Source organism: Pteronotus mesoamericanus, unplaced genomic scaffold (genome assembly GCF_021234165.1).
Source record: "Pteronotus mesoamericanus isolate MK-2021 breed Mesoamerican mustached bat unplaced genomic scaffold, CSHL_Meso_final contig_105, whole genome shotgun sequence".
Classification (NCBI taxonomy): domain Eukaryota; kingdom Metazoa; phylum Chordata; class Mammalia; order Chiroptera; family Mormoopidae; genus Pteronotus; species Pteronotus mesoamericanus.
Genome location: NW_026555006.1, coordinates 13,535,670 through 13,555,438, shown reverse-complemented (window position 1 = coordinate 13,555,438; position 19,769 = coordinate 13,535,670). Strand labels below are relative to the sequence as shown.

The following is a 19,769-nucleotide window of genomic DNA, read 5'->3' as shown; positions in this document are numbered from 1 at the left end:
TCATTTTTTTCATATTGTGTGTTTGAAACCGAGTGTTTGCTGTACACTTACACTGATTTCATTTTTGCCTGACTACATGTCAAGTGCTCAACAGCCTCGGGCAGCTAGTGGCTACTGTGCTGGACCACAAAGCACTGGAGTTTCATGATGGTTATGGAGTTGAGTTAGAGCTAGAATATAAGCTCCTTCTTAAGTGCTCTTTCCCCAGAGCACACTACCCTCCCCTGGGAATAAGAAGGGGCTGGGTTAAGAGAAACAACTACAGTGAGCACCCATCTCTGCTAGACACTGTGGTGGCACCTCACATTTTATTAACCACTTACGACAACCCTTTAGAGTCAATATCACTTCCCCTTTTTCCATATGGGGTTATAGGGGTTCTAAGTGCTTTTGTTGTTGATAGTGGCAGGACAATATTTGTCCTTTAAAGAAAACAATGCTGTCAATGTTAGGAAGCTATAATTAATGCCAAAACCTGCTGAAATTGGAGTATTCAACACTGCATGGTTACTCCAGAAATTCTAGCAGAATTTCCTGGAACCAGCTGCCCTTTTTGAAAATGAAACAAAAGATGGATGCGCTGTCCCAGACTCCAGTCCCAGAAGGACAGCTCTTTAGCTTGCCAAGGACCAAGGCTCTAGTCCACTCCCTCTTGCCTCTTTGCCCACTACCACTGCTGCAAATACACATAATTAGTTGCATGAGGAAAGGACTCAGCTACCCCTTTGGACTAGCTGTGAACCAAGCTGCAAGCTATAGGCCAGGCAGTACCATTTAAACAGACTCTTTATGCGCCACGGACAAATCAAGTTAACAGAGAGGGGGAACAAGAGGAAGCAATCGCTCCTGAACTAGAAAACCTGGTCACAGCCCCTTGGTGGTGACGTTCTCAGGGACAAGGTGGGCTACAGAGCCAAGGCCAGCATGTATCTGCCTGTTGCGACCTTGCAAGCAGCTGTCCTATGGCTCAACACAAGGGCAAGCCATAGACGTGTTTCTTGGCCAGGAAAACAACCTTGGGTGGTAGCTACAATGCCTCCACGCCACAGGTGAGCAAAAGGAAGCCAGGGTCACAGAAACTCCAGAGCTCATGCTGACGAGGACTGTGCTGTACACCTTCCTGCCACGTGTCAAGCTCCAAGGTCATGGAGAAAGCCAGCTCTCCATTTAAAAAAAAGGGAGCCAGGACAAAAATATGCCCAAATCTAGCCTGTCCACACAGAGAATGATTTGCACTTGGAAGCAGCCCTCAGTAATTTTTTTAAAGTAATAGGCTCCCTCCCTTTCTGCTACCTAGGGGTACAATTTCCAGTCCTTTCTCCAAAAGAAATATTTGGCTTTCTATAGAGAACCTCTGAGACTTCATGCGACTGAAAATGGAAGAAGGGGAAAGAGGCCCTCATTGCACACCCCACCCCCAAATGCCCCTGGGGACGCTGAGGTTGGGCCCCTGCAGATCCATTTACTTTAGGAAACACTTGGTTCTGAAGCATTTGTTTCAGAAATTACCCCCATGCCCCATCAATAGTAGCTTTCAACGGCTCTTCCCGGGTGGTCTTGTCTCTTTTAAATTTCATTTCCTGTTGGAAAGGTAACCATTTAGTGCCACTGACTGGACTGGGTTAAGGGAAAACCAGGACCCGAGTGAGGCTGGGGAGGCAGGGTAGGACTGACGGGTTGAAGAGAGTAGCCAAGCGAAGAGAAAGGTATAAAAGAATGTCACATGATGGCTTTTATTTTTATTGCTTCTCCATGTGAGAGAAATTGCCCCACAGGAGGAGGGGATATAAATGCCAGGGAGTTGTGTGTAATCAGCTGCTGTGCTGGAGGTGGCCTGAGGCCTTGGTGGGGTGTTGGCACTGCCACTCACCAGCTGTGCCCCACTGCCTGTCTGCAGGAGCCTCAGTTGTCTGTCTCTTCTACTGCCCAGGGTGGTGTGGATTCAAATGATACATGGAACATGCTTAGCAAGTTCACTACACCTACTAGGTATTCACACGTAGTAGCAATGAACTGGCGCAGATGGTATTTGAACCCATAAATTAATTTAACATGATGTTTTCTATCACACATGAGACCTTGTGCAATAAGAGCATGCCAATAGATAGGAGAGCCCCCAACTTTAAAGAAGCAGGTACAAAACAGATCATTTCAGTACAGCGTGGCAAAGATTCTAAATCAAGACAGACATAAAGTGATATCGTGCCCCACAGATGAAATATTTTGGGGCACTATTGACAACATGGTCAATGAGACTGATGAAAGAATCCATTATCTGTCTCTCTGCTAGAATGTAAGTTCCAGCAAAGCAGGAATATTGCCTATTTTATTCAGCACTGTGGGGAAAAGGAAGAGAGCAAATATTGAAGGTGATGCTTAAGTAAAGAAAAAGTTAGCCAAGTGTAGAACAGGGTGAAAGTTATCCAATCAGAAGAAACTGCATGAAATAGATCCTTAATTTCCTAAGGATCTATTTAGGAAATTAAGAAGCAGCTTGTTTGAAATAAATGGAATACAAGGTAAGGGGTGTAAGGGTGAGGTGAGAGGAGTCAACAGGGGTAAGACCATGGGGAATCTTATTTACCAAGGTTAAGTAGGGCACTCGTGTGGGTGAACACTCACATATGTAAGGCCAGAATGGGCAGCTGCTGACATGGGCTGATTTAACAGGACCTGAAATTCCTACTCCAAGCCTATAATATGCTTTCCTTACAAGCCTGCCAAAGTACCTATGATTTTTTACTATCGAGCCTCAAAGTAATAACCACATTAACCAAAAACAGCTGTTACTTCTTATTCTCCAATTAGTTTATCAGATTTGCTAACCAGATCAATTTTCACAACAACCATATGAGGAAGTTTCTCCTATTATCTCATCTTACACATGAGAAGACCAAAGCACAGATAGGTTGAGTGACTTGCCCAAAGTCACACAGTATGCAGGTAGTAGAGTCAGGATGCCAACTTAGTCACCTTGGCCTCTGAGTCTATTCTCTTAACCACCATATCAGTTCAAATCTATCTTCCAGTTCACTGGTTCTCTCTTCAGTTGAATGCACCTGCTGTTTAACCCAAATGATGAATTTTTAATTTCTATTAATTCTTTTTTAATTCTAGAATTTCTATTTAGTTCTCTTAAAATGTCTATTTTTTTTCATATTATCCTGTACTTTCCCTGTGGTTTCTATATCCTCTTTTATCATGAAACATTTTCTAGCATACCTACTCTCTCAAATTTGTCTATTGTCTCCAGTTTCTAAGATAGGAACTTCTCCATGTGTTGTCTCTGTTGACTCTCACTATTGGTGACACTTTTCCTCTCTTGTACATAGTGTAATATTTCAAAGTAAACTTAACATCAGCAGGAGTTTGCTGTTGTTTTTTGGCTTCAATTTTTAAAATTTTGTTTTTGGTGGGAGACCCACATGCACTGGGATGTTGAGACATTTTTATGTCCTGCTTTTAGGTTGTCCACTGTAGTATCTCGTAGTTTAACTCATTACAGACTGAGTTTTTACATTATCTTCTTGGTCTGTGGCTCCTGCACTGCAGGAGGAGAACCCCAATCCCGCACCCATGTTTAGTGTAGGTTTGGTTTGATTTCTCATGGGTGCCCAGGGACTCAGGGTAGCTGATAGACTTCCATACCAGAACCTCAGCAGTATCTTCCTTATTTCATGCTCAGGCTGGTCATTTCTCACTGACAGTTAGCTATGCAGGGAGTTTGTCTGTTATGGCCTCAGCTCTTATCTCCTTGGAGTACTGAAACTCCAGCCCCTAAGAATCATACATACTCCCTGTATTTCCACAGGACGTTTGTTTAATTCCTTCTCACTGATCACTGCTCCACTATTGAGCTGGCTCTTTGTTTCTGGCACCAGAGGCATCCTTTTTGCACCCAGCCTGGCAATGGGTTTTTTTTTTCAACTGTATTTTTCAACAGCATCTGTCTGTGATAGGGGGGAATGTCCCCTGACAATCTAGTCCATCCAACTGACCAGAAGGTTATGATTAAACATTTAGATATCAATCTTTCCCTCATGGAAGGCAGAGACCTTTGTCTGACTCATCTTTCGATCCTAATTCTTCAGACAGTGCCCTGACCAGAATAGAAAGCAATAAAGATTTGATCAATGAATGCATAAATTAATCAGCGTTCTCTTTTATTCTAAGTGGTAAGTAAAGACCATACACTAATTATCTTCTAGAGAAAGAGGGCACCAAGAATCCCTGGAAAGCGATCCATGCTCTCTGGAAGGCCATGCTGAACAAACAAAAATGTTTGAAGCCTGCCTGAGTTCAGCCCTTTGGCCAGCAGGTTCATTACTACTGATACTACTTCTTTTTTGGAGGGCAACCACTGGTAATTACAGTGCTGGTCTAATAGAAATATTAAGTCTGGCAGGCCAGGTTCTTCACTGGTGGCTCTGCTGCCTTTCAGCACATGCTGATGTCCTTTTCTACCGTAACTGGAACCCGATCAATAACAGGTAGTGTACAATAATGTCATAAGGAGCTGGCAATTAAGTTCTCATTCCTGAGAGCACCTGGCATAGTGCTCGAAACAGAGTAGGCACTGAGTCAATGTTTAGTGCGCTTTATGTCTTCTTTTCCACTAAAAACAGTTTATAAATATTTATTGAAAACCTACTGCCTCCTAGGCATGGTGCACAGTGCTGGAGATGGAGAAGAATACCATAAAGTCCCTTTTTAAATCCTTAATTAGAAAAAGAATGTCCAGATCAAATTTGGAAATAACTTATCCTAAAGGTCCTTTGATTTAAGGTGAAAAGACATCTCACTTCATCCCACCACCCTAAAATCCCTAAAAAGCAAAACCAGCAACATAACTTTGCCTATGTTATTGTTTTGTAAAGTTCTCTCTCCTCAGAGAGGAAATACAACCCCAAGTGAATATAGGAACAGATAAAAGAGAGCTGGTCATAAAAGGCAACTTTTGAAAATGCCCTTGAGCTCCTTTTACCATTACAATCCCAGAACCTAGAGTCATGCCTGAACTAAAGTAGAAACTCAGTAAGTTTGTTGAATGTATTTGCACACATACATGTGGATGTGGCCCATCCTTCTCTGTGTCCCTAGGGATGGAGTGACTCATCATTACACACATATTTATTGAGGATTTCCTCTAAACAGCTGTCTGTGTGCGATTTTGTGATGGAGAAAAAGACAAAAAAAAAAAAAAAAAGAAATAGAACAAGATAGATATCTTACCTACAAGGAATTCCTAGGTTTTAGGGCAAGATGTCTAGGTGTGTAAATCACCATGATAAAACACAGAATATGCAAAGAGAAGGACAGAGAAAAGGGGTATGGGAGCTCCACAGAACAGGCCACTTCCTGCTCAGGGATTAGGTAAGACCATGGCTAGCACAGACTTTATGCTCCCACCTGAAGGATAAGCAATTTGCCTTCCAACCTGGAGAAGGGAGAGAATGGGTATTGGCAAGGAAGAAAGGGCAATTCAGAAGGAAAGAATGGCTTAGACAAAAGCAGGGGTGCAGAAAAAGTACAGGACATGTAGAAAGAAATACAAATTTGGCTGGAAATGCATAAAGGGAACTAAAGAGAAATGGAGCTGGAAAGGTAATATGAGCCAATTGCAGGGGCTTTAAATATGTCCAGATTTATCAATCCAGGACATAGGATCTCTATAGAGTAGTCCGTGCTTAGCATATGGCGAGGCTTAATTAATACTACAACAATCTCATGGTAGGAACCTGCTTTCCACGTGTAGAGAGGAAGCTGCCATCTGTATGCGAAGGCAATTACAAACATTCCGAATGCACTGCCCTGAACCCTCCAAGTATATCAAATACTCACCGTAAAAGGTCACCCGGCAAACAGCTCTGATCAATCTGGGCTCAGGCGGAATCAAATCCCCTAAATGAGATCCACTAGATGCAGTGTCAGGAAGGTCAGAAACAACCCTATTCCACATCTTGAAGCATTTTCACCATGTGGAACATTTTAGAGGAAGAAGGGAAAGGAAAGAGAAAGAGAGAGAGAGAGAAAAAAAAGGGAAAAACCTCTCCAGAAATAAGGGAATTCCAAGTCATTAAATGTTAAATGGTCACAAAGTAAGCAGGGAATTTATTTTGGCCCCTGCCTCCTTCTAGCGATCTAAAAAGCAGTTGATTTCAAAGCAGGCTGTGCCAGGGTTCGAAATGGAGTTCCACACCTCCGCCCCCGCCCCCGCCCCCTCCCCAGGGTGTCCCCACTGTATACCTTTGTCGAGCTCACTTGAAATGTTCCATGATGAGGTAGGCACTAACTCAGCAGTGACTGACAACTCTGTTTCTGAAAAGAAAAAGAAGGGAGGGGAGAAAGACAAGGGCAATATTAACCACAGTAACTTATGGGCTGTTAGAAGCATTACAGGAGATTTCCAAAGGCCCTGCCTTCTGAGAGAGACCACTGCCATTGCACAGCTTATTAAACTGGAATGGTTGTGCTCCTTGCCAGGCAGAGGAGCCTGCATTATGCAGGATATCCAGATGAACAATCTGTGGGTCAGAGCGGAAGGTTTTTTTCTTTGAAACATAGGCTTGAAAATAAAAATACAAATATTTCATTAATGAAAAACCAAACCTGCAAAAAAGACCAACCACTATCAAACATAAACTCTCCCATTTCTTGTTAGAAGACCAGTCTTAGACAAGTATGGTCAATAGTCTTCCCACTAAAAATTAGTAAAAACAACGTTGCTTTTGCTGCTGATTTCATTGGTGTTTGTGAATTGATAGCATTTGTATCCATAGGGAAACCCATTTATTTCTCTATATTGAAACTCGTGGAGACAAATGAAAGCTTAAGTATTTGAATATGGAGAATTGTCTATTGTTCACTGAGCTTAAAAGATAATTGTCAAAACCATCGTAAATTAAAGCCAACATGCAAATCAACAATCCAATGGGCATAATATTAACATTTTAAAACTCTCACTAATATACTGTAATAATACAAAGGATAATTTTGTTGTTTTTGAAATTTAAGCCATGACACCATCCTACCTGTACATTTTCATGGGATTGCACTCATCTCCTGTTAGGTGATGTCTATACACACACACACACACACACACACACACTCACTATTTTACAGAACTGTAGTGCTGTGCAGGATCTCAGAGAGCTCAGAGTCTAGGTCATTCATGTATGTACCCCAGCTGCAAGTGCCCCTTCCTTCAATCTGGTACAGTTATCATTAATCAATGTCAGATGGCCCTTTGTGTCTAGTAAACCTGGGATCTCCCTTAGAGTTTTTTTCAATACAGTACTCTAGACACCCACTAAAAAACGGATCTAAGTTGGAACACAGGTGCACGTCAGTAAGTGGAAGAATTGGGATTTGAATCCAGGTTATGTCTGACTACCACCCACACAACTCCCAGCAGCCCATGCTGTCTAGTATTCAAGTCTGGGAAACCTGAGTTGTTCCACCTTACCCCTCTCTCACGCCACCTTTTCACCTAGATAAGCACACTTCCCACATTTCCTTATTTGCTGATGGAGACTGGCTGCCCCCTGGCCATGGAAGCCACACGCCACGGTCAGCAAGCTTTGCCAAGGACAGGATGTTTACCTACTGAGACCTTGCAGAGGCCCACTTGTAGTTTGCCTACTGGGTCTTCCATCAACCTGCCACGCACGGCAGGGACAAAAGGGTTATTTGATTTGTACATACTTCCTTGGCTTGCCTTTTTCCCTGTCCAGGTAGGAAAGAAAGCAAGTAGGAAAGAAAGACAAGCCACACATACCTACTCCCTCCCAAATGGCCCCAGTCGTCTCCTACATCCTGGGCCAAAAAAAAAAAAAAAAAAAAGAAAGCATAGATTCCTGCAAGGGAGCTTGAAGTTGAAGTGAAATAGGCAGTATGAGAGGGATGCTAAGCACATAAAATTCCAAACTATGAAACCAGAAAGAAAAATTTACCCAGTAAGAAAAATATTCAATGCAAAACTACAGTAGAAGGCAGTGCTTCTGTTATCAACCACTTGGCCTAGCGTGGCTGTTTTTTGCAGGTGATTTCAGCGGGAAGAGCTAATTGTCTACGTTTCAGGGCCCTCAGAGTATGACTCTAACCGCAGCTCCCCCCTGACCCCCATCCTGCTATCACCTACTTTGGCTTCTTGAATAATAGCCCCTTGTTTGCGGTGGCACGGGCCACGGTGGTTCGCCTTGGAACAGGGCTCACCAAGCACTCTGACACCCAGATGTCAGGGCGCCTGGGAACAGGGCCATGGCAGCGCTGGTGGCACTGTAGGCACGGAAGCTACGGGGGGCGGGCGGGATTAAGACAGATCTTGACAACATTTAAATTCAGTATTTTCATAGCTTCACTTTAGTGCTGCTCGCAGTTAAATTGCCAGCAACATAGGTTTCATTTTACAGTACTAATTTTATAGAAAGTTAGTTGTGTGTCACTTGGTTTTTCTAACCTGAGTTTGAATTGCTGACTGAATGTAATTTAGGACTGATGACAAATGAATAGATGCTTGGCACTGCTAACAGTGAAATTGTCCCCAGGTGTCCCTGGACAATAATCACCACTCAGTTCTTGGGCTACAGCAGAGATAATTTCAATTCACAAGCTCATTAAGGGATTGTGATGATTCTAAGGAATTTTGTTCTCAGCCTCAAGATCCATTCCTTTAGATAATCACATGTTCAGCTTTTCAAATAAAATGATAATAAAGACAGATAAAATATTTTAAAATATGAATAATCTCTCTCTGAAAAATATTATCTTCATGCCACATGCTTTAAAAGGCTGATTATTTTATGTGAAAATAATTAGTATTAGTAATGTTTAATAAGCTGCCCTGCCCCCAAAGGAAGGCTGAACTTTATAAGAAAAACTGAGCACATCTCAACTTGACCTCCATCAATTTCAGGGGCAACAACAGCAGAAGAGAGACGTGACCACCAGTCTTGACCCTGTAGGATTTCCACTGATGGATTCGGCTCCTCTCCTATTCTCCTCACCATGGCAAAATGATGAAATATTTAATACCAGACTAGCAGCTTTCTTTGCGCAAAATTATTGTGGTAACACCAAATTAATGTGTGTTCAGTTAGAACACAGTACAATATTTAATGGAAACAGACACCTAGATTAAAATACTAATTTCTGCCACTTACTAATTCTGTGATCATGGGAAAGTTACTTTCTCTAAGAGGAGGACAAGAAAGCCAACTCACAGGACTAAATGAGATAGGATTTATGGCCCAGGGGCATCCAACCTGTGGCTCATGGGCCACATGATGCAGCCCAGGACGGCTATGAATGCAGCCCAACCCAAAATCGTAAATTTACTTAAAACAATATGAGATTTTTTTTTGTTTTTTGTGATTACGTGCTGCAATGTATTTAATGTATGGCCCAAGACAATTCTTCCAGTGTGGCGCAGAGACGCCAAAAGGTTAGACACCCCTGCCAGCAGTAGGATTAAATTAGACAACGGGCCAAGAGGGCCTGCACACAGCATGAACGCTCAGGACCTTTCACGCCTTCCCCTCTGTCTAGTGAGGCAGAGCGCGGCCATCCTCTACGTGGATGCCCTCCAGGCAGCGGCCCTGTCATTGTCTAGGTTTGAAATAACGCACAGGCCTTGCTTTCAGAAAGATTCTATTTCGCATGCCTTACTAATCCAAGCCAATCTTTTCATTTTGTGAGGTTTTCCTGAATTGGTCACCAGTTCTCTAAGAACATAAGTGTTTTATGTGGTTTGATCCAATTGAGGCAAATTGAGCATGTTTGAGAAAACTCCAGCTCATATCTTTCCTGACCTCTGCAGGAGGGCAAACCATTCTTCTCCCGATTTGATCAATAGGACCTATTATCTTTGCAGTTTCACTGCTGATTGACTTTTTGGCACTGATTCTGCAAACCATAAGGTTTTGGTATTTAAACCTGAACAGTGGGAGTGTTATTTGGATGGGAAGGAAAAAAAATATGAGCCTTGAATCCTCCTCATTGATAAAAGCCTGTGCTTTCCAAAAGGATTACTGGTTCATCTCAGCGGTTGGCTGGCAGGTAGAGACCCAATGTTCACAGGATGCAGAAGCTCTTCCAAAAAGCACCCAGCCGTGCCACATCCTGCATCCTGACCCAGTGATATGTGAGTTTACACAGGTACAGACCAGCATGCTCCCGAGACTGGTGTTCAGCCCAGTGGTCACAAAGTAAAGCATGAGGGAGCAAGTGGCCACCCCAGTACCTTTCTGGTAAATGTGGCAAAGCCACTAATTTGTCAAAGAAAAAAATTTTGAATATACCACAAGTTGTGGTATTATTCATCTTTTTATATAGAAGAAATTGAAAAAAAAAAAAAGATGTCTAGGTTTTCTCTGTGTCTAAGAGGCTCTGCTTGAGCTCAGAGATCTTCTCAACAATTCTATCAGGTAGGCCCATTCTTATCTTCCTTTCTACACTGATAAGCCTGAGGCGGAGACACACCAAGGCCCTTTCCTACTTAGCTAACTGAGGTGGGGATGGGGACTGCGACCAAACCCAGGCAGTCCAAGGCAGAGCCAGGGAGGAGTCTCAAACTGCCATGATCCGTGCACTCTAACCTCTGCAGAGCACAGTTTGGGAACCAGCACCGGAGACCTCACTCCACCCCGATCCGTGCTTGGTTTGCTAATTCTAAAACCAAAAGAGGATGGTGGGCAACTCAAAGAGAGGAGAGGAAATCCTTCTCAATCACACTTAAATGCCCCTCTTCCCCTTTGGAAATACTTCTTCTTTCTTTAAATCTTCTATTTTAATATTTCAGATCACATGCAGTTCTCGTAGGTAAAGGAATTATGTGACACAAAACACCATGACGACGCACATGAAAACACACTTTTAAAGTGAGTACAAATAGTCTTGAAAACGCTCTTAAAACTATCACACGGGGGGGTCTCTTCCACGCAGCTCTAGGGCTCATCCCAACCAGACTAAAGACGTCCAGGCCGCTGAATAAACTATCACAGGACAAAAATGTAATCACAGCTGAGATTGGAAGGGACACTCTCGGCGGAGAAAGAACAGCAAGTGGAAACCGATGCAGAAGGTGCCTCTGGGCCAGGGGCTGTGCTCTCAGCGGTCCTTTGAAAACCAAAGATGTGGCCAGTGGAGATCTGGATTCTTACCTAAGCCTTCACTAGAGCCTGGGAGAGTCCCCACCGGTAGGGAGGGGCTGGAAACACGTCTGCCAATGACCCAGACAGGCTGCTAGGACCCTTGTAGTCCACCCAGCACTGGGGTAGGGTGTGGGGGAATGTCCACACCAGAAATCCAAAGGCTGTGTAGAGACCAGAGAGGCCCAAAGTACCCTTCACCCAGTTTCTTTCTGTGGTTACAATTTATTTAGTCATGGTACAATATAAAAACCAGGAATATGACATAGTTACAATGTGTGCCAAGTTCCGTGTCATCACGTCACATGTGTAGATGTGATAAAACTGCCACTATAATGGAGACAAAGAACTATGTCATCACCAGATCTCTCTCAAGCTACTTTGTAATAGTCACACCTGTCCCCTCCTCCCCGAACCCACACATAACTCCTGACAACCACCGCTCTGTTCTCCATCTCTATAACTGCATTGTTTCAAGAATGTTATATAAACAAACTCATATGATGCCCTTCATATCCACCTAACTTACTGTGTATATCAATGATTTGTTCTTTTTATGGCTGAGTACTATTCCATAGTATTGATGGACCACACTTTATTTAACCATTCACTTCAGACATTTGGTTGTCTCTATTTTCTGTCTACTAAGAGTAAAGCGATCACGAATGTGCTCACGGCCCCTGTGCTAAATTCTTCATTTCACTAAGAAGGATGTCAAACCTAGGCGCTGTATGTAAGAAGCAATAATAAGCAAATAAACTGGAAAATACATTGAAAATGTTAACTAAGTCTTGACTTTAAATATTTGATAGGAGGTACAACAGAGGTAAAAAAGTGGGTTGTAAGACAGCACTGAGAAATAGTACATCCTGGGGATGGACTCTGGGGAGGGGGGACCCCGAAGAATCAGAGTGAAGGAAAGATTGTTCCAGTCTGAGAAGAGGCCTGTGTATTCTAAATAGTATGGCACACCAGAAGTGCAAACAACTCAATAATGGCCATGCTCAGTTACACAGTAGCCACTTTTTCCAAAAGATAAATAAACGGTAATTTTTTATGTTTATTGATTTGAGAGGGAGGGATGGAGGGAGGGATAAGACGGGGGAGACATTGACTGATTGCCTCCCACATGTACCTCGACTGGAGATTGGACCCACAACTTAGGTATGTGCCCTGACCGGGAATCAAAGCCCCACCCTTTCGGTGTATAGGACGATGTTCCAACCAACTGAGCCACACCAGCAAGGGCAACAAACGATAATCTTAAAATTACAGAGGCTTCTCATTTTCTGTGTGTGTGTGTTTGTGTTTGTGTTTCTTAAAGATGAAAAGGAAACATCCCCAACAGTTACTAGGGAGAGGATCTTCTTAGGGCCAGGGCAAAATCCTAACAAAAATTCCAAAATGGCTCAAAGTAGGACATTCCCCAAGGAGAAGTCCACATGAATAGGCCCAAAGTTAGCACTCCCCCATTCGCCGATGGTGCCACTGCTCAATGAAGGCTTAGCGCAACAAAAGAATTAGTTTGTTTCTGGCTTCAGAACAAGTTGGCAAAGACAGGATAAAGAAAAACAGGAGGCATGCTGGAAAATGCTCTGCTCAGACACTCCTTCCAGGGTTTCATTTCCTTTCCTTTCAGGTGTTGCAAACACCTTAGATTTCCAATGACATCAACAAACTTCACTCTTTTCTTCTGGTTTCCACTTGGTTGCTCTTCCTTATATGCTTTTCTCCTCAAAAGTGCCTCCTGGCAATTTTTCCTTCTTACTCATCCTTCTGTGTCATCTGTCTTTGTCTTCTGGGGTTTGCCATTTAATTTCCCCCTTTGTATGGTCCACTCACACTTTCATTTATAGTCTATAATCCAATTGTAGTAAAAGCCCATTACTCTGTAATTGTCTCTGGCCAATTCAAAGTCACCTGTCACTCAAAAGAAACAAGAGACCCAAGAAAGATGCTTTCCTAGCTGCAATTCCGTGACAGCCTGAGAGCTGACTCTTGCAAAACAAAGAAAGTCTTGCTTAAGTTCTGTACACAATGGGAATGAAGTTGTGCTGGGTGCTTCCTCAAGCCGTGGTCAATTTAGCATGGAATTTTGGAAAACTAGATGGCCAGAAAGGATTTCTTTTAAACTTCCTTACTTTCAACTGAAGTTTAATGTGATTGTGTTCATTTGTTTGTTCATTGATACATCATTCCATCCATGTAGTCATTCATTCATTCAACAAATATTTATTGAGCAACTACTGTGTTCTAAATTAGCTAAGTGCTAGCTAGGTGCTAGGATGTAATGGTGAGCAAAATCAAGACTCTATGGCGCTCACTGCGTGGTATGAACATGGAGAGGTAAACAAAGAATTAAAACATAGTAAGATAAATGCTGCGCTGGGGGTGGGGGAGGGGGTGTGGTGTAAGAGACTTACCAGCCTTGGAAGCGCCTGCCCTGACCAAAGACCACGGTGGTGAAACTTCTGTGGTTTGGAGAGCCAGGCATTTATATGGATAAAAGAAGCATGGATAATCTACTTTCCTTATTTGAATAAAACAAGATTTTTCCTGAAAAAAAGTGAATCAAGAGCTGAGAGCCCTATAGGGGGATGCCCTCACCTGTCACACTCCCATGACTGCGTTGCCTGAAGAACTCAGCTACTCCACGGGGTCTGGTCCGGGAGCCGTGAATGCCTCTCCCAGGCTTAGTGATTGGGCTCTAGCCCTATTAACCTCCTAAATCAATTCTTCAACGGGGACTGGGTCTTTTGCACTTTTATCTCCTTAGCAACGTAAATACCTGCTAGAACTGGAGAGTTAGTTTGACCTAAGAGAGTCTAAATTTCCAATTCCTTTTACCTTTCTAATTTACACTTGGCTCCAGATTGTCTGTTCCACATGGCACTATGCACAGGTTAAATCACTTCTGCCCCAGCCAGATCAGGGAGGAAATAAAATACATAAAACAAAATATTTGATGCACGAATTTCATCTCTTTGAAACACTAGAATGCTGACATCAATAAAATCTTTCTTGTGTTTGAACCTCAGATAGAATACTTCCATTTCAAACTATGTTTAAACCACAGCAAAACAATGTGCAATTCAAAAGGAAAATGAAATAAATCTGCTAATTCAGCAATATTCAGTTTTCTATTGAAAAGAAAAAAAACTGGAATTATTCTGATTTTCTATCTTACCATTTGCACTTAATTCTATGGTCCACGTGTCCTTTAGCCATCAATGAGTATGTGCTCTCATTGTGACTAGACAGTAAACTTCCCATGAGGGCAAGGATTATGTCTCATCCTTCCTTTGTGTCCTTACCTGGTTTTTACATGATTGTGGAACAGGTTAGGTGGGAGGTAGCATAGCAGAGAGATAAAAGTTGGTGTGTTGACTTTAGAGTCAGTCATGTTCAAATCCTGGCTCTGTCACATACTTGCTTATGACCTTAGGCAAATTATTTCACACGTTGAAACCTCAGTTCCTCATTCATAAACTGGGTATAATAGTAATGCACTTGCGGGACTGTGATGAGGATTAACTAGGAAAATATTTGTAGATCAGTTCAGTGCCCAGTCAATGATAACCTTCATCAAAGTAGTAGCTATCACTATCCAGTAAAGATTTTTTTAACTTACCCATAGTTACAGCTTGAAGGCTATTCAATGCTCCCGGCTGGGGAACCTGTTAAACATATACAGATTCTAGGACCCCCTATCCCAAAACTGTTAAATCTCTCTAGGTGAGTCTTACATAACCAGCCTAGTACTGTTCCTCTACAAACCACCAATTTAGAGAAACTCAAATAATGATATGCCCAAAAGAGAAATAGAGAGAGAGGGAGGGAGGGAGGGAGGGAGAGAGAGAGGGAGGGAGGGAGGGAGGGAGGGAGGGAGGGAGGGAGAGAAGGAGGGAGAGGGAAAGAAAGAGAAAGAAAGAAAGAAAGAAAGAAAGAAAAGAAAGAAAAGAAAGAAGAGAAAGAAAGAAAGAAAGAAAGAAGAGAAAGAAAGAAAGAAAGAAAGAAAGAAAGAAAGAAAGAAAGAAAGAAAGAAAGAAAGAAAGAAAGAAAGAAAGAAAGAAAGAAAGAAAGAAAGAAAGAAAGAAAAAGAAAGAAAGAAAGAAACAGAAAGAAAATGAGGGAAGGAAGGAAGGAAGGAAGGAAGCAAGGAAGGCAGGCAGGCAGAAACAGTTTAAGTGAATTGAGAAGTTTAATGTCATATTAAGAATCTAGGGGAAAGGGAGTTGGCAAACTAAATCTCTTACTTCTGTCAAATTTCAAAGTGGTGGACAACCTCAATATTGAGACATCCCAGGATATATTAACCAGGAACAAAACTGGTACCTCTTGAATGGCTTTCAAAACCAAGTACTTATGTGTAACCTAAAGCTTCCCTTAATTGGTTGACCAACGATATAGCCCATTAGACTTTGAGGTGGAAACTCATCGTCCTGTAAGGAGCAGGGCAGCACGGTCTCACCCAGCATCTCCACACGTAGGGTTTCAATGCTGGGAACTTTCAGTTTGTGGAGCTCTGCACCGAACGAGCAAACTGGGCACACTCTAAAAACATGCTGTCATCCTGCTCTAGACATAGAGGGGGAGAAAAATAAACCCCCCTTTTAGCTTTGATTCTCAGCCATTTATAACATTTACAAAGAGAAGCCCCCTTTGGATGCAGTTGAAAAAGCTATTAAGATTCCAAGCACCTTACAATAACGCAAGTACCTTGTATTTAGGTAGCACTTTTCCTTTCAAGAAAGTCTGTACACAGAACAGATATTAGCTCATGACTCCACATGTGAAGGATGGAGGCCCGAGATAATGATACTCTGGTTGGAGTTGAAGAAACCCAGACTAATCCAGAGAATTGCCTAAGGTCCCCTGGCATGTCATCAACTGCCAGGAGAATGTAATCACGGTTTTCCTGACCTAATCTTGGTTCCATGCAGGCCCTCTCTTTCACTGCTGGTGATGCCTCTTTCCCAATTTTAAGATTTGTTGCTTTTTTTTTCTAATTCCCCTCCAGCATGCTATTAATTCAATCATTTCAAAATTCCAAAGAATGAGGAGTACAATTTAAAAAGAAAACTATTTTCAGAAAGAAAAATCTATTGAAAGTATAATTTGTACCTTCTGGCTGTCCCTGGAAACCAAGCGTTTAAGTTAATGGGATTGAGAGACTCCTGGATCAATGGAAATTGTTTTAACCAGAGGGATAAATTGTGGTGGATTACTATTATCCTGCAAGATAGTGAGATGGTTTTGCTCCAGCCAGATGAGCCTGGGCATAGGATCTAGATGGCTGGCAATCTTCAAATACTTAATTTGCCTCAAATTGCTCCAGTTTAAAATGCTTTGCCCATCTGGACTGTGTTTCCAGGACCATGTCATTATTGATAGCCGGGGGAGATCAATAATTAGAATTAAATAGAGGGAAACATTGAGCAGAGCGTAAGTTGGGACTAGAATTGCTTCCCGGGGCCTCTTAGTTTAATCTCTCCCTCTTCTGAGATTCCATAGTGTTCTATCTATTTCTCTCTTAAGACACTTTACATTTTGAAGGTGACCTGCAATTGCTTCAGTGTATTTCTTTACTGAGACTGTATGGGTCTTATGGCTAGGGGTGAGATCTTACTAGTCTCTGCATTGCTCACAGCATCAGCTGTTGCATTGTACACACAGAGGGCACTCAGCAAATGTATTCTGAATGCATATGTGATATAATAGTCATAGTCCCCATATATTATCACATTTATTCGTATGTGGTATTGAGATAGATTGCAAAATGGCCACAATTCATTCCGCTCTGTACCCACAGCTTTTTGCAGTTCTTCCCAGAATAGCTGGAATCTACTTCCCCAGCTTAAATCTGAGCTGGACTTGTGACTTGCTTTGGCTAACAGAACGTGCCAAGATCAGCTCGGCCCAGTCCAGACCAAAGAAACACACAGCCAATACACTGACTCATGAGATAAATAAATGCTTGGTGTTTTTGGTAAGTTTTGGGGCGGTTTGTTATACAGCATTATTTGTGGGTAATAGATACCCATTTACAGATGAGAACACTAAGGCTCAATGTAGTCAGAAACAATCCTAAAGCCACAGAGTGAAAAAAACCAAGGATTTGAATCTAGTCTTTCTGATTCCGAAGTCCACAGTCTTTCCACTAAGTAAACTGACCAAATTTAAACTATTCTGTGCATTCGGAAATAAGTGTGATAAACTAAAGGAAAAAGACAAATGGGGAGGAGCTTCCCTGCATTGCTCTGAAGCACAGTGAAGAACCGCCTACTAGAGAGAGCCACCTTAGTGGGACAGGGTCTGGTATTGGTACCTCGTTTGATTGATTTGAGATGCAAAAATCCTGGATCTCTTTCCAGCAATGATCTAGAAGAAATGATGTTCCCGCATCCATAAGCACAGAGATCAACTAATAGCAACTGTTATTCAAGGTTGGCAATTTGGTATTACCTCCTGTGATATACTTTTTATTCATTGTCTTATGATAAGAGAAAAATAATTTTGCACGCAGTTAATTCTGTGACTGTTCTTTCCCAACATCAATCTGCCAAGACTATTCTGGTTTTCAAACCTAACGGACACAGTTTGAGTTGGTTTCCAGATGTCTGAAGTGTAGTTCTACCCGCAGCCTGTATGTAAGCAGCCTTGGTGTTTGTGGCTACAGGAGTGGGAACTTTTCACAACAATGCAAGACAGTGCTTTGGATTTGATGAAGAGATGCTCTTATGTGAAAAAGGAGGGCTCTTCCTCCCCTGAGAGCTGTCAAACAGCAGCATTTCAGGAGGCCTTCCTAGTCAACTGCAGTGAACAGGAACGACCGATGCTACTGTGCTCATGATGGATGGGGCGGCCTGTTCGCTCATGTGTGTCACCTACCGAGATGGGCTACTTGATCTCCAGCTGATAAGAGAATGTTCTTAATAGCTGCTTTGCTCACAGAAGGCATGTGGAGAAGGCATACACATGGAATGTGGTCATCTATTTTCAGTCAGGGATGACCAAGGTATTTGGGGAAATTTGTTGCAACTGGTGGAACCGCTTGGGAGAGAGAAGCAATGCAACTGGTTCTGTTTTGTTGCTTTTCCCTTGAATTGACAGTCCAGGCCCTATACTGTGACACTGTCCATGGGATGTCCTCCCTCTTCTGCAGGCACAAGCCTTCTCTGCTGCCCTTGGTTTTCCGGACCCAATGCCTCAAGTTCCCCATCAAACAAGTGCATCCTCAGCACAGGGGGGAAATCCATTTATCAGTCTTGGAGTGGAAAAGGGTTTTCAAAGTTTGACCCAAAATCTAAAAGCCATAAGAAGAAAAATAAATTTGATTGATTGTACTAATATTATTCTGCAAGGCAAAAAGCGAAAATAGTGTCAAAAGGCAAATGAGAAAGTGGGAAGAAAAATATGACCAAAAAGCAAAGAGCTAGCTGCCATAATACAGTAAGTAAAAGCTCCTACAAATTAGCAAGGAAAAAAAAGTCCAAGGATGCAATAGGTAAATGGGCAAAGAAAATGAATAGACAATTTACAGACAAGAAAATATATGTGTTTTTTAAATGCATGAAAACACGCTAAGCTTACTGATAATCATAAGAATTGTACATTAGAATGTCAGTTAGATGTCATCTTCCTCAATCAGATTTGAAATTTAAAAAGAGCTTGATAACTCGCGATATTGACAGGGATCTGAGGAAACAGGGACTTTCATATTGGTAGGAGTATAAATTGGTAAAACTTGGTAAAAATAATCTATGAAAATTCTAAATGCAAATACTCTGTGAACAGCAATTCTACTTCTAGTAGTTTAATCTTAGAGATGTTCTCAAACATGTATGAACTGATATTTACATAAGGTTTTTACTGGAGTTTTGTTTATCTATGTATGTACTGATTTGGGGAAAAAGTCACCAAAATACATCCTTAAGATAAAAATAAGCAAAGTACTACTTGTATATAGAGAAAAACATAATTTGTGTAAAAAGAAAGAAAATTCTATGTGTTCTTGTATTTGTGGATATATATAACATGTAATGTTATGCACCTGTATATGCAAACATTACTGTATCTTATATGTATAGTTATGTGCTTCTTAATGACAGGGATGTGTGAGAAACACCTTGTTAGGTGATTGCATCATTGCGCAAACACCAGAGAGCACGTTTACACAAACCTGCCTGACACAGCTTTTTACACACCTACCCCATGTGGAGCAGCCTATGTCCTAGGCCACAAGCCTGCATGAGGTATGTGAGGCTGCGGCTGGCGTAACACAGTGTACTGTGTTGTAGCAAACGGTTTATTTTTTCAGTAAGTAGAAAGAGTGCTCTCTAAAATAACAATAAAAAGTAGAGTGTAATAAATGCATAAACCAGTCACATAGTCATTGATTATCATTACCAAGTATTTTGCACTGCATATAACTGTACGAGCTACATTTTTACACAACTGGCAGTGCAGTAGGCTTGTTTACACATGAGTAGCACCACGCATAGGTGAGTAATGCATTCTGCTGCAACATTTCAATGCCACTAAGTGACAGGAATTTTTTAGCTCCATTATAATCTCATGGGACCACTGTCATATATGTGGTTTATTGTTGACCAAACTTTG

General features: G+C 42.0%; 1 protein-coding gene across 1 annotated transcript in view; it reads right to left on the bottom strand.

The window, feature by feature from the left end:
• Positions 1-19,769, bottom strand: part of ROR1 (receptor tyrosine kinase like orphan receptor 1) — a 372,181-nt gene that overhangs the window by 154,743 nt on the left and 197,669 nt on the right. Inside the window, exon 2 of the mRNA XM_054572162.1 lies at positions 6,247-6,318. Within this exon, the coding sequence (XP_054428137.1) occupies positions 6,247-6,318 (72 nt within the window). The remainder of the gene's footprint in view (positions 1-6,246; positions 6,319-19,769) is intronic.